General features: G+C 36.4%; 9 protein-coding genes and 1 non-coding gene across 10 annotated transcripts; 4 read left to right on the forward strand and 6 right to left on the reverse strand.

Moving 5' to 3' along the window:
* Positions 1-20: 20 nt before the first annotated feature.
* Positions 21-5,000, reverse strand: EV154DRAFT_526433 (Rapamycin-insensitive companion of mTOR, N-term-domain-containing protein). The gene is made up of 12 exons (XM_051603394.1): positions 4,822-5,000; positions 4,582-4,762; positions 4,333-4,512; positions 4,087-4,270; positions 3,869-4,000; positions 3,245-3,785; positions 1,540-3,189; positions 1,347-1,474; positions 977-1,273; positions 776-920; positions 560-711; positions 21-499 (listed from the first exon to the last, which is right to left on the reverse strand). The coding sequence occupies exons 1-12, from the start codon at positions 4,954-4,956 to the stop codon at positions 178-180; spliced, it is 4,047 nt and encodes a 1,348-aa protein (XP_051452252.1). The 5' UTR covers positions 4,957-5,000; the 3' UTR covers positions 21-177.
* A 38-nt stretch (positions 5,001-5,038) lies between these two features.
* On the reverse strand, positions 5,039-6,005 carry EV154DRAFT_526436 (uncharacterized protein). Its single transcript, XM_051603395.1, has 5 exons — positions 5,874-6,005; positions 5,677-5,822; positions 5,446-5,623; positions 5,269-5,388; positions 5,039-5,212 (listed from the first exon to the last, which is right to left on the reverse strand). The coding sequence occupies exons 1-5, from the start codon at positions 5,989-5,991 to the stop codon at positions 5,172-5,174; spliced, it is 603 nt and encodes a 200-aa protein (XP_051452253.1). The 5' UTR covers positions 5,992-6,005; the 3' UTR covers positions 5,039-5,171.
* A 2,046-nt stretch (positions 6,006-8,051) lies between these two features.
* Positions 8,052-8,950, forward strand: EV154DRAFT_526438 (uncharacterized protein). Its single transcript, XM_051603396.1, has 3 exons — positions 8,052-8,394; positions 8,457-8,540; positions 8,599-8,950. The coding sequence occupies exons 1-3, from the start codon at positions 8,100-8,102 to the stop codon at positions 8,931-8,933; spliced, it is 714 nt and encodes a 237-aa protein (XP_051452254.1). The 5' UTR covers positions 8,052-8,099; the 3' UTR covers positions 8,934-8,950.
* Positions 8,951-10,341, reverse strand: EV154DRAFT_526442 (uncharacterized protein). Its single transcript, XM_051603397.1, has one exon. It carries the CDS (start codon positions 10,177-10,179, stop codon positions 9,181-9,183), a length of 999 nt encoding a protein of 332 aa, XP_051452255.1. The 5' UTR covers positions 10,180-10,341; the 3' UTR covers positions 8,951-9,180.
* Positions 10,342-11,345: 1,004 nt separating this feature from the next.
* EV154DRAFT_540359 (uncharacterized protein) lies at positions 11,346-12,923 on the reverse strand (the record flags this gene model as incomplete). The annotated part of the gene is made up of 2 exons (XM_051604410.1): positions 11,346-11,896; positions 11,984-12,923. 2 exons carry the CDS (start codon positions 12,921-12,923, stop codon positions 11,346-11,348), a joined length of 1,491 nt encoding a protein of 496 aa, XP_051452256.1.
* A 1,894-nt stretch (positions 12,924-14,817) lies between these two features.
* On the reverse strand, positions 14,818-16,308 carry EV154DRAFT_555838 (uncharacterized protein; the record flags this gene model as incomplete). The annotated part of the gene is made up of 3 exons (XM_051605304.1): positions 16,060-16,308; positions 15,522-15,648; positions 14,818-15,052 (listed from the first exon to the last, which is right to left on the reverse strand). The coding sequence occupies exons 1-3, from the start codon at positions 16,172-16,174 to the stop codon at positions 14,818-14,820; spliced, it is 477 nt and encodes a 158-aa protein (XP_051452257.1). The 5' UTR covers positions 16,175-16,308.
* Positions 15,718-15,791, reverse strand: EV154DRAFT_t127. Its single transcript has one exon. It is a non-coding gene; the product is annotated as a tRNA-Arg (tRNA).
* Positions 16,309-17,177: 869 nt separating the features above from the next.
* EV154DRAFT_569430 (uncharacterized protein) lies at positions 17,178-18,241 on the forward strand (the record flags this gene model as incomplete). The annotated part of the gene is made up of 2 exons (XM_051606136.1): positions 17,178-17,389; positions 17,455-18,241. 2 exons carry the CDS (start codon positions 17,178-17,180, stop codon positions 18,239-18,241), a joined length of 999 nt encoding a protein of 332 aa, XP_051452258.1.
* Positions 18,242-19,941: 1,700 nt separating this feature from the next.
* Positions 19,942-20,651, forward strand: EV154DRAFT_540360 (histone-fold-containing protein; the record flags this gene model as incomplete). Its single annotated transcript, XM_051604411.1, has 4 exons — positions 19,942-20,007; positions 20,072-20,157; positions 20,215-20,333; positions 20,392-20,651. The coding sequence occupies 4 exons, from the start codon at positions 19,942-19,944 to the stop codon at positions 20,649-20,651; spliced, it is 531 nt and encodes a 176-aa protein (XP_051452259.1).
* Positions 20,652-22,633: 1,982 nt separating this feature from the next.
* On the forward strand, positions 22,634-23,328 carry EV154DRAFT_429957 (uncharacterized protein; the record flags this gene model as incomplete). Its single annotated transcript, XM_051596505.1, has 3 exons — positions 22,634-22,961; positions 23,016-23,115; positions 23,166-23,328. Coding segments are annotated over 3 exons (591 nt in total), but the record flags the coding sequence as incomplete, so codon positions are not given.
* Between the last annotated feature and the right edge of the window lie 804 nt (positions 23,329-24,132).

A 24,132-nucleotide genomic window follows, 5' to 3' on the forward strand; every position in this document is an offset into this window, starting at 1 on the left:
AAAAAAAAAAAAAAAAAGATTGGATGAAAAAAAAAAAAAGATTTGATGGTTTAGAAAAAAAAAAAAGCATGCTTGCTAAATGAGTTTTATCCAATCAGAATTAAGGAAGATGGTTCAATCATCAGCATGATTATGTACTCTCGGGGACTTAAAAATCCCCAGAGGGGAGAAATGAGATCATCGTATATGAAATCCTAGTTTTACATGCTTTGGCTCTAATTTCTCTTGTGGTATACTGTCGCTAGGATTGGGAATAGCCGATGTAGAATGTGTTGTGTTGGACAAAATCGCTTCATCGGTTGAGGTAAATGTTATACATGGTGTTGTCGTAGCAGAGATCTCATCAAGCTCTTTCAACAACTCGGTCGTAAATCGCATATCGAATATCTCTAATACGTATTTTCTCACGGGGGACCTAAAATGATAGCTGCCTAATAATTGACATACAGAATAGTACAGGTCCACTCGTTTGAAAGATTCAGGGTAAAATTGCTTTAATCTATATCTATGTTATTAGTCATAATGATCATTTATTTATTTACTTTGATTCTTTACATACCTAGCCAAGTTTTTAGAGGCTTCATTCGCTAATATATGGTTGCTCATATCACCAATATTCTTTAGTATGTCTGCACCAATTGAATCAGCTGTGGCAGATTTTGGTAGAATAGGTGGTGCTGACAATGCAGGCTTATATTTCCAATTCCGAATCTATTTAGATGGCCCAATTAAGACTTATTTTAAGAGATGACATTTTTTTTTTTTTTCAACTCACTGTCAAGAATCGGGATAGATTTAATGGCACACATAATCCTTCGGGTTCTCCGTTAGGTGAGACCACACTTTCCCATCCAATTTCACCTAGCAATTCTACACCTTGTTGCGTTTTGGCAATTAACCCAAGCACATAATAACAAGTTCTATACAGGTAGTCCATTAGTCATCTAAATGTAAAATAAGTTATGGCCCATATTACCCTTTTAATGATAGAATATCACTACTCTCTGCCATGATAATGATGTCCTTAACAATGTCCTCTTCTTCCAAAAACGGCAGTCCATTTTTAGTCGCACCGATATTCCCCAGCGCCCATAAGACCGCCTTTAATTGAGCCAGAGATTCTTCCATTTCCACATGCTTTTCTAGCGGGAAATTACGAACGAAATCGGCAAATAATTTAAAATGACCCTTATCTCGTAATAAATGACATCCTTCCTCTGTCTTTGTTAACTCGCCGTAAAAGTGAGGCGGTGTCAATCCATCCCCTGGTTGTCTTTTTTTTTAAAAAAAAAAAAAGAGTATACATATATTAGCATTAGCTCCAAGGTAAGCAAAGTGTAACTTACAATGATTCAAAATCGTTTTCACTATCTACTCGTTCTTCAAATGGATTGATGACTTTTTTTTCGGGCGTATTAACTAATGCTCTCGCCAGCGAAAGCTCCAATTGTGTTACATAATTCTGATTTCCTCTCTGCATGACATGGAGGATGTTAGTTGCTATCATCAATTTCACTTCATATTCTTTTTTTTTCTTACCTCAAACCAATCGTCCATTTCTTTTTGAACATAGCCCAAGGCATTTAGATAACAAAAGCCGGTGGAAGTCGACAAAAACCTTAATAGCAATGGGTTCCCAATCTCGCCTAAATGACCTAAACTCGGTCGGCATTGCACTAATAGTTCCAGATTGGCCTGTTTTTCGCAGGCTTCGTCCAGTAAACTGACAGCAGTCTGACAGACATCCATGTGAGTATCATAGAGCTGCGTAACCAATAACCGAATGACCCAGTCGTTATATTCAGCTTCTGACTGACGCATGATGACACCGATATGTTGTGTAGCGAACAAACGAATGGGGTTATAACCGGATGTCATGATTTTTGACAATAATACTCGAGGATGTCCATCTAAAGTATAATCAAGATTGGTAATCATGGCGACTTTGAGATCAGTTCTATTCTTGAGTTCCGAGATTTGATAAAAACAGCTGAAAATTTTGAATTTCTCTAAGATGCGTACACCTTCCTTGTATTTTGATAATGTGCCTAATAGAGCAAAGTAACCACATGTTAAAGTACTTTCCATGCGTTCCTTTGAAAAGATGGGCTCTGTTTCGGGATCACCGTTCAAGAGCAAAGGATCTAATTCATTAAAGGCTTCTGCTATATCCCCCAGTAATTTATTTTCAATTAAATAGCGTACGCCATCGGTATTTGTCAACAAGGTCGATAACAATGTACAACCCGTCTTAACATAACGACCGATGGTTCCTTTGGTAGCATTCATGTCCGAAAACTGATGTTTAAAAGGTCGATAAAATGCCAGCAGTCGTTTGATAAATTTTCTGCCACGCATGGCTTCTTCCAATCGTCTCGGGTTTAACAATGGGCCCTGTAGTAATTCTGTCACGCTATCCCAGTTCCATTTTGTATAATCTTTGGTGTTGAGCACTTGAGAATCCATAAGGAGCTGTCTGAAATGAGTATCGTCAATGGCATAACCAATTTTTAATTTGACTTCATGCACTTTTTCTTGTGTACGGGCGGAGGTTGCACTATTTAAAATACGTTCACCTCCCTTATAGGTGGCTAAAGTGGATGTTGCGTTGGAAGCGACATAACGAGTTCTTGCTCGAGTCAATCGATCGATATGAGCCAGTGCTGCTGTGGCATTATGTCGCACTTGTTCGTCATCGAAATTGGATGCTAATGTAAAGAGTTTGGGTAAAGATTGTACTTGGATGGCCATCAAAATGGGTAAAAGACGGGTGGAAAGTTGCAGGATTTCACCAATTAATAAAGTGGCTTTACGTGACATGTAAATATCATCTGATTTCACCATATCAATAAGTGCCATCAGAATATCCGATTCGATAAAGATGATGATGATAATACTGAGATGATGATCCAGCATCTTGAGTCTCTCGGCATTACTGGCTGTGGTAGCTCCACGATTTAATGTAGATCTAGCATAGGCGTCAGGACTGATGCCACCCGCTGTCATCAAATTAGACATGACTACACCGTTTAATACAGAAGTAGGTCCTGGATGATTTGATGTCTTTGCTGAATCTGAACTGGTGGTGGGTGCTATTTGAACGGTGTGCTGTCTTCCCGAAAGAAACCCGTGGTGATCCTTTGGCAGTTTCACTCTAAACACTTCGAAGAACATATCTAGTGCCAATTTCTATATTTTTCTGTATTAGCTCACTTGTGTTTCTTACTGCCATAGTAAGATTTACCTGGGTTTCTGGTATAGGCATGCGTAATGCTTGCACAACAGAACGAGCGGCCCTCATATTGTTTGCACTCATATAAAAAATACCTGCCCAGCTCTTGATCAAGGTCGTCACCATTTTAGCACTATTTTTAAGTCGTTCTTCATAATTAGCCCCTTTGCTGTTTTCAGTGAAAGGAGCAATGATGGTCTCCAATTCCACACCTGGTCTAAGGTAACATCTTTTTTCGGGTGAATCGAGCACATATAATACAGACTGAACTAATACTTCTGATATTCCGGGTTGTCCATCAATCAATGCTTGTATCAGTACTCTTAATCCACCGGATCTTACGGTCAATGCGATATCCAAAATTGTCAATTCGGCCAGGGTCTCTAATGCGATATTTCTCAGTTTACAATCCTGTTGTTCTGCAACAGCTACGACAGCCTTAACAATGCCTTGGTTGATATATTTTACACCGCCATATTCGATAAATGAGCGTATGAGCTTTAATGTCTGTTCTCTTTCTGGTTCATATCCTTCTGGATCACGCGCCAAAGCTCTAACATATTAACACGTTGAGTTGGGTGGGGTTCATTATTTTTAATTGTGTGTTTTATTTTATTTATATAAAAGTATATATACCTTGCTGTGAAAATATCTAATTGGTGTACCAGCATGGTTTCGACATCGTGGGGGCCTTCCACTAATAAGCGTAGTGCTCTTAAAGCCATAATCCGTATTTCTTTGGTAGGACTGACAATACATTGACGTAAACTAGACTCTATGTTATTAGTTTTTTTTTTTTTTTTTAATTTATGTCATGTTTACAAATTATGCAATTTTTCTTCATTTTTCTTTACCATATAATTAATTTCTTCTTGGGACAATAAGTATCAATGTCAGTTGTGTTTTTTAATATTCTGATGAGAGTTTCGAGCTTTTCTAGCTTTGAATCCTTGATGGTTGTATTTGCCATGAGTTTCCATTCGTCCATTTCCAGGAATTGAATAATATGATCGAGTCGCTTTCCAATGGGCCACGCATCTATATAAAAAAAAAAATATTAAGATATTGGGATAGTTTTATTTTATATGGAAAAACAATACCGTCATCAGGGTACGAAACATTCTCTAGTGATGCTTTCTGTTTGCCTTTTGAAGTACCTCCGTTCGACCTCAGTTTCGAGCGTGATTGAGCTAGAACAGACGGTGTAATGGCATCTGAGAAGCTTGTTCCAGTATATTTATAAGACTTTAAAAGTTTTGCAACTTCAATAATATTGCTTCCTAATTAGTGACAAGAAAGAGAAGGGTCAGTCAGATATAGAGAGAAGTTTTGACTAGAATGTTTTGTACCGGCATTTGTTCTGATGTGTTCAATGCGTTTTATTGTATCATCAATGGATGTATTATAAGCTTCGAGTTGAAGTTCCAAGTCCTTTGTGCGCTTCTTGTCTTTGAAGTAGACTTCGAGCATATTTTCTACCCCAGACTTCATTTTTGATTCTTTATCTAGTTTTATCAGTAATTCCTCCAACTAGAGATAGAAAGTTGAGTACATTTTGGAGAAAGAAGAACATGTGTACACTCTGTTACCTCTTGTGACATGCTGAGGGGCGGCTTAGAGGTGTGTGTTGGTAAAGAAGAAGGTAAACTCGTGGCTGTATCGTCTACATCTACAGAATTTTGTGAAGATGATAAAGGAACTGTTAATGAAGGTGAAGGGCCCATTTCATTAATAACCCCAAAACAAGTATGTGGTAAAGATGGGTTACTGAAGGAAAAAAGAAAAAAAAATGTACACAAAAAAACTGGGAGTTTCAAAAAAAACAAGAGGTATCTTTGTGCATCACGTGTTTGCCGTTGAGAGAGAATAAGAAAGAGTGTGTGTGTGTGTTTATTTGATCATGCAAAAAAATTAAACGCGATACAAAGATCATAGGGACTTAGAGTGATTGGTAACGAGCTCCTTCACGTGTTGCTCTTTCTAATAGAATTAAAAATGATTAAGACAGGCAGAATTATTTTATTTAAAATACTTACTCGCTTTAAATTCGGCAACATCCTTGTTGATATCAATCATAATTTCTTCATACAGCTGAGGTCGATAACCAAGATAGAATAAGACTTCAAAAAATACGAAATAAGGTGCAGATACCAATGCTAATTATAAGGTTAAATATGAGAAAATTTACATGTAAACAAATTGCAACTTAGTACCTTGTACGACGTTATCCAATAGCTTTGGACTTCTCTTTTCGGCAAAACCGTGCCCCAAGAATTGGAATATCCAGGAGACAATGTGAATGCTAATTGCAATCTTGTTGGCGTTGGGATTGTTGTTTAAGAAAGATGTAGCAGTATAACTCATTGCAAGAAGAATGGGGGTGGCAATGGCCTATGTTTTGGTTCGGGTTAATTAGAATGTCCAAGTAATAAGAAACAACTTACGGCTGCAATGGGGTCGAGAATAGCATAATAAGTCAAATAACCCAACACTGTGACGAATGAAAGATTTGGACCGAAGCCTGATAAGAAGCTAAAGGGAGTTCCAGTGACATCCACAAATGGGCCGGTATTTGCAGCGAATACAAGTGCTGTTACGGCTTGCATTAGTATACTTTTGTAACTCAAATCTTTTTATTTACCTGTCCAGAAAATAGTAGGTACGAATACCATATGGATAGCAATATTCACCTTGTTATTATGGTGAGAACCATAAACAACAAGTTGTTTCTTTAAACTAAAAATATCTGGTCTTGTCATGAAAAAATATAAGGTAAAAAGAGAGAGAAATGGGATTGCAACCCATTCTGGGAATATTATATTTATTTATTTTTGTTCACCTGGGTGGGACCTAAAAATGTTCCATTTCATATTTTGTCATGTCCATTGGGTTAAATTCATCTTCTGCCTTTTCCCACCTCATTTCTTAATATGGGGAATATAGTTAAGCTCGAACAGCCCACTTTTATTACTTCTTTAAACACGAAGAGAGACCTTCATTCCCTTGTTAATGATAAAAACTCATAATGTTTAATTCAAAAATGCAGTCAAGTTCTATTAACAATGTATTTCATTGCAGACTATTGTGGACGAACTTCTAATACGCCTGACAGGTCAAGCCCTACATGTTATTAGATTGTGCTATGTGTTTTGATAATATCGCTCTCCCTTGTGGCCCGTAGCACATCCGCGACTGAAATAACGAGAAACCGTGTGTCAACTTTAAGCTCCAAAAAGGGAAATAAAGACAATTATGGATTGCGAGTGCATAATCATACTTTTCAAGCTACATGGTGCTTTTTAATTAAGTTGATATATTTTTTTGAGTATTGATAAATAATTCTTAAATGTAGTATTACATAAATGCAACCCAAGGATTTTTACATTTAACTCTGAAGAAATTAAGTCTTAAAGGCGAAAGTTTGACCACCAAACAAAATTGAATTGAAGTTAACTCCCAAAGGCAAAAAAACACCTCAAAACGATGATAACTAGAGGTTAACTCTCAAAGGCAAAATTTCATCTCAAAACGAGGTTAACTAGAGGTTAACTCCCAAAGGCAAAAAACCACCTCAAAACGAGGTTAACTAGAGGTTAACTCTCAAAGGCAAAAAATCACTTCAAAACGAGGTTAACTAGAAGTTAAAATTTTAACTCACTTTTTCCCATAATAGCGACTTCTTGAACAAAAGCCTTTAATTTTTTTGTCCCGTTGTATTTAGTGTTAAAAAGTTTGGATAGATGCCTAAAAAAGATAAATGTTGCTGTTCTATAACTGTAAATCTTATTAGCAACAAAAACATTGTAAATATGACTCCTGTGTTGGTCTTGCTATGTGTTGTCTGGCCAAACATGTTATACATATTCACGTAACCACAAAACATGTTAGCTTCCGAAGCAATAGTGCAAAATTATGGATTGAATAAGTAAGTCCTGCTTCTTGAAGCTTTTAACAAAACACACATCATTTGAAACAAACTAATAATAAAGAAGTTACTGTAAAATGACATGTCTTCAACACAGATGGTAGTTTAAAGAATAGCAGTAGTTTCTTATACTCCGTTATACTATTCATGTGCATTGGATTGTACACTGCCGTTTAGCCATATACTCTGAATGACTACGTCCCTACTCACCTTTCAACATATTTAGACAGGGCCGCAAGCTTTTACTAGCATTTGGCGTGTTCATAGAGTGTAGTATTTAGATAAGCATCAATAACCGGCTTGATCATGATATTAATTTTATTAAATGGTCTATTTTCGTTAGTTTAAACGCCTCTCCCATTTGTTGGACTGTATCTGGTTTGGAACGCTCCTATTACAAAATTGTAAATAACTCTCAATTATTGGTTTGAATTTCACCTCATCTCTTGTGATTCTTTCAAACAGTGGGCAAGAATAACTACAACCACCAAACTATAGGGTATATGCTGAGGCTACTTTCCTGCTCAATTCTACAAGCCCGCATCTTCATCTTTATAGTAACATTCCATAAAATTACGTTTCGTGCAAAGATGAATTCTCTCACCACCCCTGTAAAGTTGATTCGGCTGAATACACAAGTAAAGCGCCCTTCCTCACTTTCCCCTCTTAATAAAAAAAACAGAAATCATTGGTTCTTTGAAGATTTGTTTGGATTTTAGAAACACTGCAAATTGAAGTTCAGGAAAGAGATAAGGGACCGATTTTTTTAATCAACAATGGAAAACACTGTGTATCCCATAGCTACCATATGTAGACTTTTGGGCCGCACAAGAACTTTAATTTTTTTAAATGTCCTCCTGCAACCTCTCTCGCTTAAATTTGATCGATCTTGGCTGTATTTCTTCTTCCTTGTTTTTCAAAAAAAATTAATTATTTGCACAAATGGGTAATTCTCAATCCATGGACAAGGTCCAACATGTTGTGAAAGAAGGAATTAAAATTTACAAGACTGTGAAAAGTGAACAAGAACAGCAGAATAACCATTACCAGCAACAACAGCAATATAGCCATTCCTCTTCCAGTAGCACTCATTCCTCGAATTACCATCCTTCTGCTGACATCGATGATGACGATGAGTATGCCTCTTTACGAGCACAAGCTCATGAAGAAGCTGAAAAGAGAAACGCTTGTTATGCTCAAAGCCAAGAAGCTTATAGCAGCGGTGACGGCGCTCGAGGTAGGTTGTGTGTATTATCTAAAGATTTTCTTTATACCAATTAAGAAAAAAATAAAATTCAGCCAAGGAGTTGTCAAATCAGGGCCACAAGCATGACAACTTGATGAAACAATTTAATCAAAGGGCGGCTGAACATATTTATTCACGTAAGCTTTTCCTGTTGATTTGTTTTACATTTATTGATTATTTACTTGTTTATATTAGAAAAAAACCAAGGTCGAGCATCCAATGAGATTGATTTACACGGATTGTTTGTCAAGGAAGCCTCTCAAAAGGTTGAAGAAGCTATTCAGAGATGTCAGAGAAATGGTGATGATCATCTTGTGATTATTGTCGGTAAAGGCCTTCACAGTCCTGGCCAAATCGCTAAATTAAAGCCGGCCATCATTGAACTCGTAAAGAAGTACAACGTTAGTTGTCAACCCAACATCCCTAATCCCGGGTGTCTCTACATTGAATTCGGTAAAGGTACTGGTGATCTTTCTTGGCTCGATCGTCTTACGGATAGAATGTCCAACGATCAATGTACCATCATGTAATAAAAAAATTATGCGGCATTTTGTACGCTGTAGTATTTATAGTTGCATTTTATTGGTGTGCGAATGTGTAACAAGGTGTATAGAGAGTTAGAGTGTGGGTAGGAAGTGTGTAATACGAGAATTTTTTGGTTAGAATAGATGGTGAAAGAATAAGTAATAAAAGGGAGGGGGATGTAGTTATAGTAGGTAAGTAATTTGTAAAAAAAAAAGGGGGGGGGTGAAGGATACTAAACAAAAAAGTGGAATTCTACCTGTGATTTACATTGTTATTTGGCTCATTAGAATAGCTATGTGGTACCGAATATACATTGGAACTTGTGGTAATAGGAGTGCTAACATTATTGTTAGCCAAAACTGGTGATTGATGTTGAGCATATGGCTCATATTGATGCTTTTGTGAATCAACATAGTGTGGATCATAATGCTGCTGTTGTGGATCGTAATAAACTGCATTAGGATCATAATACTGTTGTTGATTGTTATTATAATAAGGGTCGGAGGTAGGATAACCCATCTGAGACACAGGTGCTGTAGAATAGTAAGGGTCGTGTTTAGCTACTGCAACCATGGGTGTTTGAGGAGCATAATTATAAGATGTGTTATTATCATATTGATTATGACCATGAATATTATTGGCAGCTGCTGCTGCTGAAGCTGCTAAGGCTGGAGAAGGACGACTGTAAAGATCTTGAGGACCGCCATTACCATAATTATTATCGTCTGACTGACTGTAAAGTCGCTTATCTCGGTTGTTTCTTCTTGTCTTGGAAAAGAATGCATATGCAAATCCTGCACCAATAATTGCAATAAAACCACACACAGATCCAACAATAACACCAATATTGCTACCGCTACTTTCCTCTGGTTTATTTGTGGGTGTAGCTGAAGGAGTAGCAGAGGTCATAGTAGAAGTTTCGGAAGTTGTTGTAGGAGTAAAAGTTGAACTAGGCATGCTAGTAGGAACGGATGAGGGAGCAGCTGAGCTGATCGATGATGGTTTTATGCTAGACACAGTAGTACTAGAAGCAACGGGGGGAGTTGAGGAAGGTGCTATACTGGTAGGTGGAGTTATTACGGTGGGGGCGGGAATAGATGTTGAGTTTTGGGGCACTATTGGAGTTGCAGAAGCCGCTGGCGGTGGCGGTGGAGTAGTGGATACTGGACAATTGTTTAAGAGCTCACACCAAAAAGCCACACTTCCTTGCACACATAGTAAAACTAAGACTGAAAGAAATATTATACGCATCGTTTGAAATGAAAGTGATTGGGAGGGAAGAAAAGAAAAAAAGGAAGGAAAGAATGAAAAAAGATAGTAAAAAAACTGTGGTTACAAAATGTAACATTTTATAATTAATAGTACGAAAAAGGGAGACCAGGGGACTGAGATAATGCTACTTTCTTCATCTTCTGGCGCATTTCACAAAACTACTCATCTGAGTAACATATAATTGTTAATTTTTAAGCGGTACTTATTTATAATATCATGTCACACGAAACTACTTGTTTAATTTTCCCCATGTGAATCATGGAAATAGTTTATTAAAACATACGCTAGCATACTCATAGCATCACCAATCAAGAAACTTGCAACCCGCTTATTATTCTTCTTTCTTGACTGAACAATGAGCTATGCAGCTTATAATTAAAATGCAAGTAATCATGACACAAGAAGAAGAATAAAGTAAAAGAAACACGTGCAGAACCCCTAAATCAAACTTTAACCTATTTTCCATTTTATTTCTTCTTTTTACTGGGTTTCAATCAGGAATTATTTATGACAGTTAAATATTCTATAAACATTGATTGTGATATTCTAACTGAAAGCGGGATTATTATCAAGATTTATAAGCTTTTATTTTGTTTTCTTACAATGTTGCTAGTAGAAGTAAGTCAAATCGATTATCAACATTTTTTTTTTTCGTAGTGATAAAAGTCAATTATACTCAGGACCAGAATTTAGTACACTTGTTAAATAGGGTAAAAGCAAGTACTGAAACAATAGCTTAATTGTCCACAGAAAAGTAGTAACATATAATCCACTGACATATTTTATAGGTAAATAAATACACCCAACATAAGCTAGATCAAGATATCTCTACTTACATTTTTATCTTTTTGTTCTTATACCCGGTATAATAACTATTGAGCCTGTTGACTACTAGATCTATAAGATATGAATAAAGTGTAGGGTTATGGCTCTTTAAACTAGCAATCAATCTTTAGCTATAAACAAGTGTCTCTATAATTTTCTAAACTACAGAAAGGAATGGCTGACATCATTTAAACTAAATTGATTAAAGCAAGCATATTGTCAGCTCTTAAAGGGTCTTGATTCTTAACACTTCCTCTGTACGACTTTAATAGGATATTTTAGCAAGACTTATGATTTTATTATTACAAAGCTCCAACTGTTTAAAACTTTTTTACAACTCTAGCAGTGATATTATTTTGACGGTATTGCAGGTCTTTCAATGCATACTTGTCAATCATGACACTCACTTCGCTATCGACCGAAACTTCGATTGAACCACCCAATGCTCTTTTAATGGGTTCGAATCCCAATTTTTTGGTCTGGATATGTACCTTCTCTGAATCAACAACTTTGCCTACGCATTTCTCTCCTTTTTCACAATCCGGTGGTGGCAAAACAAGAGGACCCTTCCATCCTTCCCCTAAATCTTCGAAATTGGCCTCCATTCGTCCAATCTCATAAATCTCGTATGTCGCAGATGCATTAAGTTTGTTGATGGACATTTCCACGCCTTCAAAAGGGTTTCTCAAACTCATGATGACGGTGGATGACAATATATTCATTTGGCAATCTGCTAGCAAAGGTGCCTCAGCAAACACTGGTGGCTCAACATCAAATGTCAAGAGTTGTAAAAAGCTGTTTAAGAATTTGGATGGAGATGCATTTGGGTGATTTCCAGAAATAGTAAGCGTAATATTACTAGCGCCGATTCCTAGAAAAAAAAAAAAAAAGGTACAAATATTTTTAGTACAACTGTGGCTTTATTTAGGTTTTTTTTTTTTTTTTTTTTTTGGGTTACCATTTGAAATATATTGACCGACAAAATCTGTAACATGCTCGTTATCGCCATAAAGCCATGCAGAAACGGTCAGGTCATTATCAACACCTGGGGCGAGTGACAATTTTGGGATTGTGGTATTACCAATCAAGTGACCATCAAAAAGCAACATCATGTTTAATTCGCCTAAATTAATATTCACATCGGACGGACTGTAAATTTTTAATTCAGTCTTAACATGAAGGGCGTCTTGGTGGCCCCTGACAATGTTCATGGAAGTCACCTTGGGTGGAGGATACTTCAAGCCTTGTAATCCTTGAGTTTCAATTACTCCATTGAATTCCAGATCACGGATATTTAAATTGCCAAAAGCGCTTTCTACTTTTGCGGCCGAAGTTCCTCGGATATAGACTTTACCTTTCTTTTGTTTAAACACTCTGTTCATAAACTCTTCAAAATCTTTTTGACCACCAGGCATAACCTTGAAAGGAGCACGAGATAAGCGAGAAGTGACTTTCATACTACCTAACGGTAAATCAATACCATCCCCATCAATCGAACTTGCAGGACATGGTTTGCTAGAATGCACACTTGCAAAAGGTGACGGGGAATCCAAATTTAAGTACAAGTAAACAAGGGGATCAATTTCTGTAACATCCATATGAAATTGCATTTCCTGTGGTTTTTTAAGCAACGCAATAGCGTCGCCTGAAATCAACGGGCTACCTGTGTTTGAAAAGTCAATTTTGATGTTTGACAATGCCAGTGATTGAATGAGGTCTGTTTCAGTGGCACCAGGGAAAGGTACACTTATCACGACTTTTTCGAGAGCTTTACGGAGCCATCGGGGAGTACTACTGACATGTTTTTTACGAGGTTCATCTTCAGGACCCATAGCACTACCTCGTACATGAACAAGGGTAGTATTGCCGTGAATATAGCTGGTGATAAAAGTCTCCATCAATGCTTGTGCTTCGTCGGTGATTGGTAAAGTACGACCTGTAACATTGAAATAATTCATGCGGTGCCCTTGAAGATCCGCATCATTGGCTTGAACAATGGCAATTTGTGCGTCCTTTCCATCCTTATCGGTCGATGGTAGGTAAATGCCGAAATCCATATCACCCAATGTTAAGCTTAAAACGCTAGATGGATTAAATATTCCTACCGTAGCAGACAATCCAATACCACCTAATGGATGCTCTTCTGAAAAGATCATTGATTGCATGTCTGTCTTTTGTAATCCATTCATACCTAACAAAATGATTTAGAAATTTAAACTTGATCCAACTTGTATAAATATATACCTTCTAGAGCAATGGTTTTGTCCAGTTCCACATTTGAGCTCCAAGGTAGCCAGCCGAGATTTACAGTCAGTGGGCCTGATACACGCCACATTATAGTTTCAGCGATGACAGCATCTCTACAGAACTCCATCAATGCATCTGTATCATCTATCATGAAGGCAGTGATAAAATCAAAAGCGGTCACGGATGAGCCGCCGTTTAAGTCTAAAGCAGGTAAATCGATTTTACCCATGGATGGTATTGATGCAGCCGTGTTTACTGATGGCTTCTGATAATAGACCTGTAAGGCGCTTTCATCAGTTCCAATCGTTCCAAAGAGGCGATTGAATTTTTGCTGTAAATTGAACAAACTCGGCTCGAGTTCGATTTTTCCAACAACATGCATAGTAATGACGTTATCGTCGGTGACATTAAGAATCGAAGCCTTTTGAAAACTGAAACCAACACCGTCTTTGACTGAACGTTCTGCAAAGGTGGGCGCAAACCATAGTAAAAAGAATAAAATAATTACGCTGCAAGTGGTTATCGAGATGGCAATATATGTACAAGTCTTGCGTTGGGATCTTCTTGTGTCATTAATAACAGCAGGTGGAGACTCTGGTGGGGTTGCTCCGTAAGGTTGGGAGGGGTTGGCAAAGGATGAAGGTATGATAAGAGGACTTTCTTCGTTATGTTGATTTGCTGGGTATTTTCCTTTGCCTTTTCTGCTCTCCAAGTTTCGGCTGCCTGTCGAAGACGACCCTTCGCCTATTTTATTATAAGACATCTTTCCTTCTTTTTGTTTGGTTGGTATCTACAATAACTTAATATTAAAAAAAAAAGAGAGAAAAAAAAAGAAAAAAGGAAAAGAGTAAATATATTAAAAAAAAGTAGGAGAGACCTATCTCGACCCTTCTGACTTGTGTTTAAAGCTCCGTGTGATCCAGTAAAAACGAAGTTTGGGTCAAACAACAAATCCGAGTGTTGGAATAAATTCTGCCAGAATTGATTGAGAGAACAAAAGTAATGAAAAACTTGTGCCATATACAACTATTCAGTTTAAACTTTGAGCACTCAATACAAAGTATATGAAAAATGATTGTTTTACAGTTTGTATCTAAAGCCAGCGAAAATAGAAATTAATCGAATTCTACTGATAATAAACTTTATAAACCTGTCAACCAGTACTTTAACATTAAATAGATTTAATACAGACCTTCTGGCAATTACCCCCTTGTAGCTCGCAAGAGGAGCAAGTATTCATCAAGGCAAGATATTTCTCTCTAACGATTCCAATTAACTTTACTCAAGTGTATTTCAGCTCATTTAGATGGACTTGTTTTAAAGATTATTCAAGATAGGGATAACTAAAACGTACAAGGTCGTCTTTGTATAATCAAGGACTGCCATACCCTATTACTGAATTTCTGTGCTCAAATTAATAACATCCTTGATTTCCAACTTAGTAACCCTTTTTTCTCGATGAGCCTTTATGTTATAAATAATTTTATTATGTCACCTGCTAATGTTTAAGCTACTTTAATTCAACAAAATGCAGCAGCTCAAGTATTAAAAACTGCTAATGGCCTCCATATTAAGAACTGTAATTTTAACCAAGCACACAATGGCCAAACTTAGCAGGACAATTACTCCGGTAACCTCAGCTGCAACAATATTTAGCTTAGCAAGTAAAACGTTGATACATTTTTTGTTAATTGCCTGAAACCCTTTTAATCGAAAACTAGCCCCAGTGTAAGTTTTTACAGATTCAGAATACCGATCGCCTTCATCATACTTTCTACTTCTTTAGAATTCATTCACGTGCGTCTAAATTGTTTCTAATGCAGCTTGTTTTGCAAGAACTCGAGTAAACTACAATTGAAAGTTAAATTAAACCTTACCCAATAATTGTGACATAGCCTCAGCCAAATGAAATGTCTTTTGGAGTCGAAACCTGTCTTATTTGTATGATTTTTTTTTGAATTAAAAACATAGAAAGGGAAGAAAGCTCCTTTTTAGAATATTTGAAAAGCTGCAAGGCGCTTTTAAAAATGTTGCTGGTTTGTATCAATTAAAGAAATAGTTTGACCAAAGTCCCAGATGGAATTTTAGATCTAACAGTTGAGGTGAAGTATGCTTAATGAATTTAATAACTCTTATTTCCCTGTACTACTAATATAGTTGTTGTATTTTGTATCGTATTGGTTAAACAAAAGATTTTTTAATACACATCATAAAAATTAAAATGCCAATGCATAAATATCGCCTATAACCTTGAACAGACCATTTTTAGGTTTTTAACTGAGCGGACCACAATTGGTGCTCGACCAAGTACATAAAAATTGGTGAATGCTTGCATCAGATTGAGGGACCTTTGGGGTTTCTCAGAAACACTTAAAACTGATAGATAAAATCCCAAAACTCGGTAACAAATAAAAAATTTGCAAAAAAAATCAAAAAGAAATGATGAACCCATGGCGGGGGTCGAACCCGCAATCTTTAGTTTAGAAGACTAACGCGTTATCCAATTACGCTACACGGGCGATTCATGTAATACAAAAAATTAAAAATAATATAAACCAATATAAAACATAGTGAATCACGTGATATTCACGTGGGCGCACGTGATTAAATCTTGTTTAACCAATAAGATGTGGCCAAAAGCTAAATCTGGCTGCTCGTTCTTTTCTAACCCACAACGCTTTAGCTTGTTGTTACAGTTTTTTTCCATTATTTGAGTGTTAGGTTTGTTAAAAAGCTTGCATTTTGTAAAATAGAGTCATAGACTATTCTCAAACAGTATCAATTTACATGAGTTTTTAGTTGAAAGAAAGCTGACACCCAGCCTTGTGTATGTAGGGCAAAGTAGCCTAATTTTCCTTATCTTGATGTTGTATACAGTACAGTAGTTACCTGTTCTTTTCATGATTTAGCTAACTTTTTTTATTGCAGAAAAATAAGAATCTCCCTTTCGGGTAAGAGCTCCAAAAACCTCCAATGCAAAAATGTCAGATATTTAGGGTTTAGTCAAACAAAGCCAATAAAGGTAGTCTTTTATGCAATGAAAAGTACGTCGAAATGTGTTTGTTAAATCAATTTATCTAAACTCAACCAAAATGTCTCACAAGCAGAAGCGCCACATTAGGAGCGCATCATCTGACGGAGGAGAAACTTCTTAATCAGTGCCTTTTTATATTATTATATGACTGTATCGGAACAGTTTAATTGAAAAAGACTTTTTTTTTTTTTTTTTTTAAATGAAAAAGATCTTCAGGGATGTATTTATTATGAATACTGAAAACTTACGTAAGAAGGGATGGGAAAAAAAAAAGGCTTTTAGTGTTAATGTGCTTCGGTACGACAAACCCACAACCTTAAATACTCAGATAATAGGGTTCTATCATAACAAAGGGATGAGACATCCACTCAAGATGTTTCAGGATTAGGACAAGAAATCAGTAATTCAGAATTTAAGGGTGGTCCAAAAAGAGAAAAAATAAAATAAAAATAATAATAATCATATTGGTGAATACAGGGTCTGGGAAAGAGAGAGAGAAAGATAAATGGGAGGAGATTAAAGTAAATATGGACCACACAATGTATCACACCCACATGGTCAAATCCCGCCCATGCAATGGAAGTTAGATGTATATTTCCCCTGAGCAGACTGTGAGAGAAAGCGAGACTAGTGTATAGATGGTTGAACCCTTTTGTGTTGGTCTTACCCAGCTTATTTCTAAAAGCTGGGTCCCCTCCTAAGGGTCTATATTATTGCGGTTCCGCGGACCAGCTGTATCTGAATTGTTTATATAATAATAAAAAAAGATACAATACTCCCAATAACTTTAAAAATTTTGAAACCTTTTTTTTTTTTTCTTCTTCTTTCTTTCTTTCTTTATATTTTTTTTTCACACACACACACACACATAATGAACGAAGTGTTATTGTCAGTAAAGAATGCATCTGGAAGAAAAGTGAGCTTATTGAATACGAGTGATGAAGAGGAAGTAGCTAGTAGACTGTCCACATCGCCTACATCACCTACGTCGCCCACTGCGGATGACTGGCAACAAGATGCACAGTTATCGAAAAGGAAATATCATTGTATAGAACCTGGATGTCATAAGAGTTTCACAACAAGGTAATTGCTACTTTAAATTAATAATAACAATGTGTAAATAACCGATGTTATTTTTGTTTGTATAGTGGGCATTTAGCTCGACATAACAGGATTCACACAGGAGAAAAAAACTTTCCCTGTCTCTTTCCTGGTTGCCAGTCTAGATTTTCACGTCAAGACAATATGATGCAGCATTATAGAACACACATGTCACCAAAGTCCAGAAGAAGTCAAAAGAGAGGAATGGGTGTAGATGAAGTTCGACCCAGACCTCGTCTTCATGCTCATCACCGTATAAAATCAGACCCAGTTCAAGTAGAACCACCATTAACCATTGACCAACATCTTTCCAACTACCACGAATCATTAAGGGCTTCACCAAGTACACCTCATTTTTCATCACCATTACGATTTGATTTTCCCGTACCTTTATCATCTATAGCAAGGACCCCTTCTAGCTTGAAAAAGAAAGTACAAGATACACCTTCACCTACTCTAAGTAACGCATCATCTTCATCTGCTCACCATATTATACAAGAGAGTGGGTCATCTAGACCAAGTTCACCCGAAAATAGTGAACAAGTGACACCGAATCTTAGCCCTTCTAATTCTTCTACCTCTACCCTTTTTTACCAACATCGTCCCTTAACTTTCACAAGACCACAAAATTCAGGTTTCCCGTACACATTACTTCATCCTGCACAACAACAAGGGGTAGAGGAAGGTAACGTCACACCAAATCAAACTAGTGAGAAATATCCTAAACAGCATGAAGAGCCCAAAGATGATCCGATGGATGAAGACGACGACAATAAATCTCCTTCGGGTGGTGGCTTGCATCAACTAGCTCACATCGTGTCTACTTTTGGTTAAAACCCTCCCAACACATGCCCCACACCATATCACACACACCATCTATACACATTGCGTGTCTTCTTCAGGGTTCATCTTATTTTTATATTTTTTTTTCTTTGTGGTTGTACAAAACGGATATTGGATTTTCTTTTTTTAGACGATAAAGTAGCACATTGTTTATATACATTTTTTTTTTTTATTTTATTTTTTCTTCTCTTTCAAGCTGGATTTCTGGGGGGCAAGTCATCAGCAGGTTGACTTGGAGTCTCCATGGCAAGCTATATTGTTCAGTTAATACTCTCTTGGCAACTCATTTGACTCCCTTTTTTTTTTCTTTTGTATCTAAAAAATAAAAAATGGTCTGTAATATATACTTTTTGTAAACTAAATCACGGATTATATTTTATTTTCTTATTGCCACGATTATCCAAATTACAAAATTACTCTCCGGAAATGTAATATTCAAATTTCCCAGCATTTGTTCAACCAGCACCTCCAACCTAAAAAGAGTTAAACACTGCATGTGACGATAAAAAATTCAATTATTTACTGGAATCACGACACCCGGCTATTAGATTTCCGGGTATTTTAATGCTTTTTGCATTTCTGGCTATGAGGTCCTGGGCTAAATTGATAATCAAGCGTAATTTAATCTCTCATTGTATATTCAAACTAACCTCTATCAACACAGTAGTACGCTAAAATAATTATTAAAAAAATAAATAAATCGTACATTGGTTTCTTATTCGTTCTTTACTCGGAGTTTCCAGGTTATCCTCTGTAATACCTACAAAATAAAGTGTCAGTACCTCATGTTTTTTTGTTTGTTTTTCCATTCTCTTACGTTTTTATTAAAGTTCAATATTATTTTGACATGAGACCATTTGAAGATATCATTTTGCGTGATAAGGGTACTGGTAAAGTATCATCTTGAGCCATTGTGACCCAAATTAAACTCATCAAGAGGAAAAAAGAGAAAAAAAATGTATGCATTGTGGTTTTTTTAAGCTTGCGAGCGGCATTAATCAGCCTTTAACGTCCGGAGAACAATCTGGTTGGCTAGAAAGTGTTAGCAGCAATAAGCTCGGACTCTTTTTGTAAGTCACTACCTTCTACTATATAAATGGGGTCCCTTACTCAAGTACATACAAAGAATTAGCGTTTAGAGTTGAGTTAACACAAACTCACATCAGGACAAAATGCTAGAGTTGGTATTAAGAAAAAGTAATTACTGTCTGATAAAAAGTTGGTATCTACTTTGAAGAATGGGAGCAATAATGCCTGATCTAGATAAGCAGTAATTCCCGCTTTTAAGTAGGTTGTCTATTCTGAATTTTCTACATAGTATAAAGAATCTTTTCGCAAGATTGGTGAGATAGTTTAATAACCAGCCTGCGCCAGATGTAATTACAGATAGTTAAACAGCATACAGGGAAGGGAGTTCAGCCAAAATTGTGCGTCTCTTCTGGGAAGATAACCTGGTCACTAAACTCATAGATATTCCATCAGTTGTAGTATCGGCCGTACGAATATCTTTACCAACAATATAATCTCCATCCTTGTACTTGATTCGGCCTACAAAGAATGTCCTTTATTCGGGGGGGGGGGATGTCAAATTGTCGTGACTTTTTACAGTAGCAGCACGCGCGCCTTTTCAATAATAAAATAAAATATTTTTTTAATATTTTTTTTCAATTTGTTTACGCGTCCTAAACACAATGTCTAGCACGATTGAAGATAATGAGTTACCTAAAGCCAATGTCACTCGAGTTTTAAAGACTGCTGTAAGAAGAGATTCACTAATGCGTCACTCACACTTTTATTCACCACATTCTTTTACATTCATAGCTTCCTCCTGGAACAGCTTTACAAAAGGATGCCAAATTGGCAGTGAGTAAAGCCGCTACTGTATTTATTAATTATTTATCCTCAGTGTAAAGAGAAACCTCAAGTTTTAAAAATTGTAACCAAAAATTAACATGCGATTCTAGTGCCAATGATGTAGCCAAGGGAGCTAACCACAAAACTATCAGTGCACCCGATGTATTTAAAGCTTTAGAAATTGTCGAGCTGGAGCATTTGGCACCTCAATTGAGAGAATCCTTGACAGGTTAGCGTTTGTGACATGAATCAAGAGAAACATTTGACTCAATTGTTTTATTATGCAGCTTACCAACAGAACATGGTAGAAAAGAAACAAAGAAAGAAGGAAAAGGATGAATCAAAAGCAAAGGATGATGGCGAAGAAGAAGAGGACGAGGATGAGATGAATGAAGCAACAACGGGTGAGGAATCTTCTAGAGGTCAAAAGCGTACACTTGAAGACGAAGAAGAGGACGATCCCATGACAATTGACAATAAGAAGCCAAAGCTTGACGATGAGGAAGAACAAGAAGAGGATGAAGTAGAACTCACGCAGGACGAATAAGAATTATAACTCACACACACACATACACTCGCACACACACTCACACACAAATACACTCCTATCTTTTCTTGTAAATAAAAAACTTAATATGGGAGATTGAAACGAACAGCCAGCAGTGTTATTATGTAAAAGGAAAAAGCATGATTGAGACATTTGGATATAAAAACCTGCGGAGTATGTCCTCATTATATTAACAGATCTTGCTACAATTCACTATCAAGTCATCCTATGCTATATTAACTAGGTGCTTTTGGTGTAAAATAAGTCTCAATACAGAGATGTTGTCGAATCATATTTTCTCCTTTTTGCTTTCGTAACCTAATCCACTAAGTATATTCCCCCGAGAGACCCTATGAAAAGATTAACCCCTCACGATGAGAGGAGTAGACAGCATGTTTTAAGTAAGTTGATTTTAGATTATCTGACATGATAAAGGCTGTCACTCTTCTTTTTGTTTTACCAGGAAAAAGACATCAATATACAGGGGATAAGTTTAGCGGCATATTTAGATTGATAACACAACTCTGGATGTTCACTCTATCCACTACGTTAGGAGATATGCCAGATGGATTTTACAATTTTTTTGGGCTAATGAAAACCAAGTTGTCATATTTGATGACCCCCAAGACCAAACGATGGAAGCAATATTCAGTGAGGCGTTTGGACATTTCCAATTCAGTATTAAAGAAAGTTTAGCAAGAACAATCTCCTTTCTTAAATCACAAGGAATCAAAGTTTGTCAGAACATCTACCCAGCAAAAGATCCAAAACCAGTGTATGTCGATAGCAGAAGAAAACAACAAGATGTATTCTAAAAAATGTGAGAAATTCTTAAACAAAAACGGAAAACATAAAAGTATAGACGGTTTTCGCTCATCACTGTAATCAAAACAGTTACCAACAGGTGTGATTCCGATTGTCAAAGCAAAAATTGAAGTTATGCTTAGGAGAAATGAGGTGAAGAGCATGTCAGCAGAAGACATACCCTCGTCTGGTATGTGGCTACATCAAAAAGTTCAAAGCCTAAAAAAACAAGAAAAGCCGTCGATTGAACACTTAATAAATAACTACATGGATGTATTAAAAGATAATTATAAAGAACCAGCTGTTGAACATGAACCAGAGCCCATAAGCGATGAACACGAATCTAAGCTCGATGGATTTACTGATTTTACCGAAAATGTCCAGAACTCCGTATTTTTTTCAAAGGTATTTTTTTCAAACGTGATGGTCTACACGTCGATTGACATGCCACATCGTCTAAACTTCATAGGATGATCGATTTCTGTTTTCCATAACATCTGCTTTACTGTCATTAAAAGCTACTGCTGAAACGCAGATAGACAACTAACAAGTTCTGACTTGCTTGGGAGTTGTTTGCATATGTTTCTATTTTAAGTAAAGGCCCAAACAGTATAAATGATGAAACAATCAATTAAATCATTCTGACATAAGCTCTTGTTTATCAGCCTACAAATAAAGCTGGTTCACACACTTTATTCTTCTCCTTTTCTTTTCCCTTAACATATCTCTTCTATCGTATGAAAGTAACCCATAACGTAAAAAGGTTAGTTAGTAATGGCTCTTGTTTCTTTCAAAAGATACTAAATCGAAAAAGACATTATTGTGGTATTGCGGCTGCGGCTAGTCTTTGCTATAGGAGGGCGACCTCCTAGGCAGGGTTCTTGAGTTTTTGAAACTCATGGGCTGTGAATAGCTGGGCCTGCACTGTATATAGGTGCGATCATACTGGCTGGCTGGTCTTGGCCAGAATTGCTGTAAGTAGTATAAAAAAATACGTCTGAAAAAAAATAAAAAATTACGGAGGTCTGGACATTTCCGCTGATTATAATATTTTAAAACTTGATATTTGTTTACAGTAAAAAAAAAAAAGGAAACGCGGGGATTCAAACCATAGAACATCGCTAAGACAGATATACGTGTTAAAGGACGGCTTTAAATGTAAGTAATGTTAAGATTATCTGTTTATATTTAGTAATCATTATCATATTGTAGATGGTTTATTAAAAGAGATAGTTGGTATAAGTCAAAAATACCATGGCTATATCACTGATCTCAAAAAGGAAGGCTACTGCATTTTGGGGTACTGTCGTAAATCAAGGACTTCAGGCTCTTCAGATGAAGTTGTCAAATCACTTCAAAATATGATTGCCGGTTTGAAAAGCAGGTCTTTAGTTGATTATGTTTATGTCAGTGTCAGTTGTAATGCCAAGACTCCACTTAGCAGACGAGACATCAAAAAGAATAAGATCATAGGAGAGCTATCAGGAATAAATGGTGACGCACAAGGTATTCAATATCTTATAAAACTCAATTAAAATTAAGACTAATTTTTGTTGATAGATATGATTAAGCAATTAGCAAAGAAGAATAAAGTATGCTTAGTTGTCATTGATTCGGCGGGTTTGACTACAAACATGAGCGATCTTGAACTATTTTTACGGTATGAGAAATCTTATTTTTTGCAAAACGATTAGCTAACTTTGGTTTCAGTGAGCATAGAAATTTGAAAAAAATTATCATTGACACTCTTTCACATGATAATCAAGTTCATATAGTTGAATGCGCTGAAGAAATCGTAAACCTCAAATCTTTATTTAGATTCGATGGCCGGCAAACCTTAAATCATCGTTCCAAGATGTTACCCTTGTGTTAAAACCACATAATAAATGCTACTGTCTACAAAAGAAAAGATGCTTCACGGATAAAAGATCGGGAATACTAAATTAAGAGTTGATACAGTTGATTAAAAATAAAGACCTAATATCGCCTAATCAGAAATAAAATGTTGCTTGAGTAGAAGTAAAATGTCGGCCCATCAGGAATTAAATTTCGCTCTCACAGGAACAAAATGTCGTCCAATCAAAAATAAGTTTTCATTGCCATAGGAGTAAAATGTCGACTCTTACTTTTTCTGAGGAAGCTTTTTTATATCTTTTTCTTATAATGTCTATTGTAGCCTTACGAAATGAAGATCTCTTTTTTTTTATGAAGATGGACAAAACAATATTTATAATGAAAACGGTCAATTAACGTATGATCCTATGGAAGATGTCTTGAAACTTTGGTTAATTTTTCTTCTTACGTGAAGAATAAGCCATTGGAAAAACAACCAACTGAAAACAAAAAGTCAATTACTTCAAAGCCGGGGCAATTTACCTCAAAAAGGACAAATGCAGACTATAGCATTAATCAGAGGACGACGTTCATCGATCGTATGATCGAATTACCTGTGGGACAGAGGTAGGCGGCTGTGGTCGGGAGAGGATTAGGTGTCGAAGAACGAACTGCTCAGCGATGATGGAGAAGCTACGAAGAGACGGGCGAAGTGCCGATCAAAAAAAAAAAAAAAAAATCGACAACTTTACAGAGGATCAAAAAGCTCATGTCTTGGATCTCGTTGATAACGATTCACAAATGTCAAAATGTTATGATAGAATTCCTTTTCAATCTTTAAATA

The sequence above is a fragment of the Mucor mucedo genome (assembly GCF_025094135.1).
Source record: "Mucor mucedo strain NRRL 3635 chromosome Unknown EV154scaffold_152, whole genome shotgun sequence".
Taxonomy (NCBI): domain Eukaryota; kingdom Fungi; phylum Mucoromycota; class Mucoromycetes; order Mucorales; family Mucoraceae; genus Mucor; species Mucor mucedo.

Bases quoted from the DNA above. Each gene is read 5' to 3' on its own strand.
- EV154DRAFT_526442 (XM_051603397.1), bottom strand. From the start codon at position 10,179: ATGCGTATAATATTTCTTTCAGTCTTAGTTTTACTATGTGTGCAAGGA.
- EV154DRAFT_526433 (XM_051603394.1), bottom strand. From the start codon at position 4,956: ATGGGCCCTTCACCTTCATTAACAGTTCCTTTATCATCTTCACAAAAT. The intron at 4,513-4,581 runs GTACAAAACATT...GTCACTAATTAG, and splicing joins ACACATCAGAACAAATGCCG to GAAGCAATATTATTGAAGTT. The intron at 3,786-3,868 runs GTATATATACTT...TTAATATGTTAG, and splicing joins TTAGATATTTTCACAGCAAG to AGCTTTGGCGCGTGATCCAG.
- EV154DRAFT_526438 (XM_051603396.1), top strand. From the start codon at position 8,100: ATGGGTAATTCTCAATCCATGGACAAGGTCCAACATGTTGTGAAAGAA. The intron at 8,395-8,456 runs GTAGGTTGTGTG...AATAAAATTCAG, and splicing joins CAGCGGTGACGGCGCTCGAG to CCAAGGAGTTGTCAAATCAG. The intron at 8,541-8,598 runs GTAAGCTTTTCC...TGTTTATATTAG, and splicing joins GGCTGAACATATTTATTCAC to AAAAAAACCAAGGTCGAGCA.
- EV154DRAFT_526436 (XM_051603395.1), bottom strand. From the start codon at position 5,991: ATGACAAGACCAGATATTTTTAGTTTAAAGAAACAACTTGTTGTTTAT. The intron at 5,624-5,676 runs GTAAGTTGTTTC...ACCAAAACATAG, and splicing joins TTCTCGACCCCATTGCAGCC to GCCATTGCCACCCCCATTCT. The intron at 5,213-5,268 runs GTAAGTATTTTA...TAATTCTATTAG, and splicing joins TGTTGCCGAATTTAAAGCGA to AAAGAGCAACACGTGAAGGA.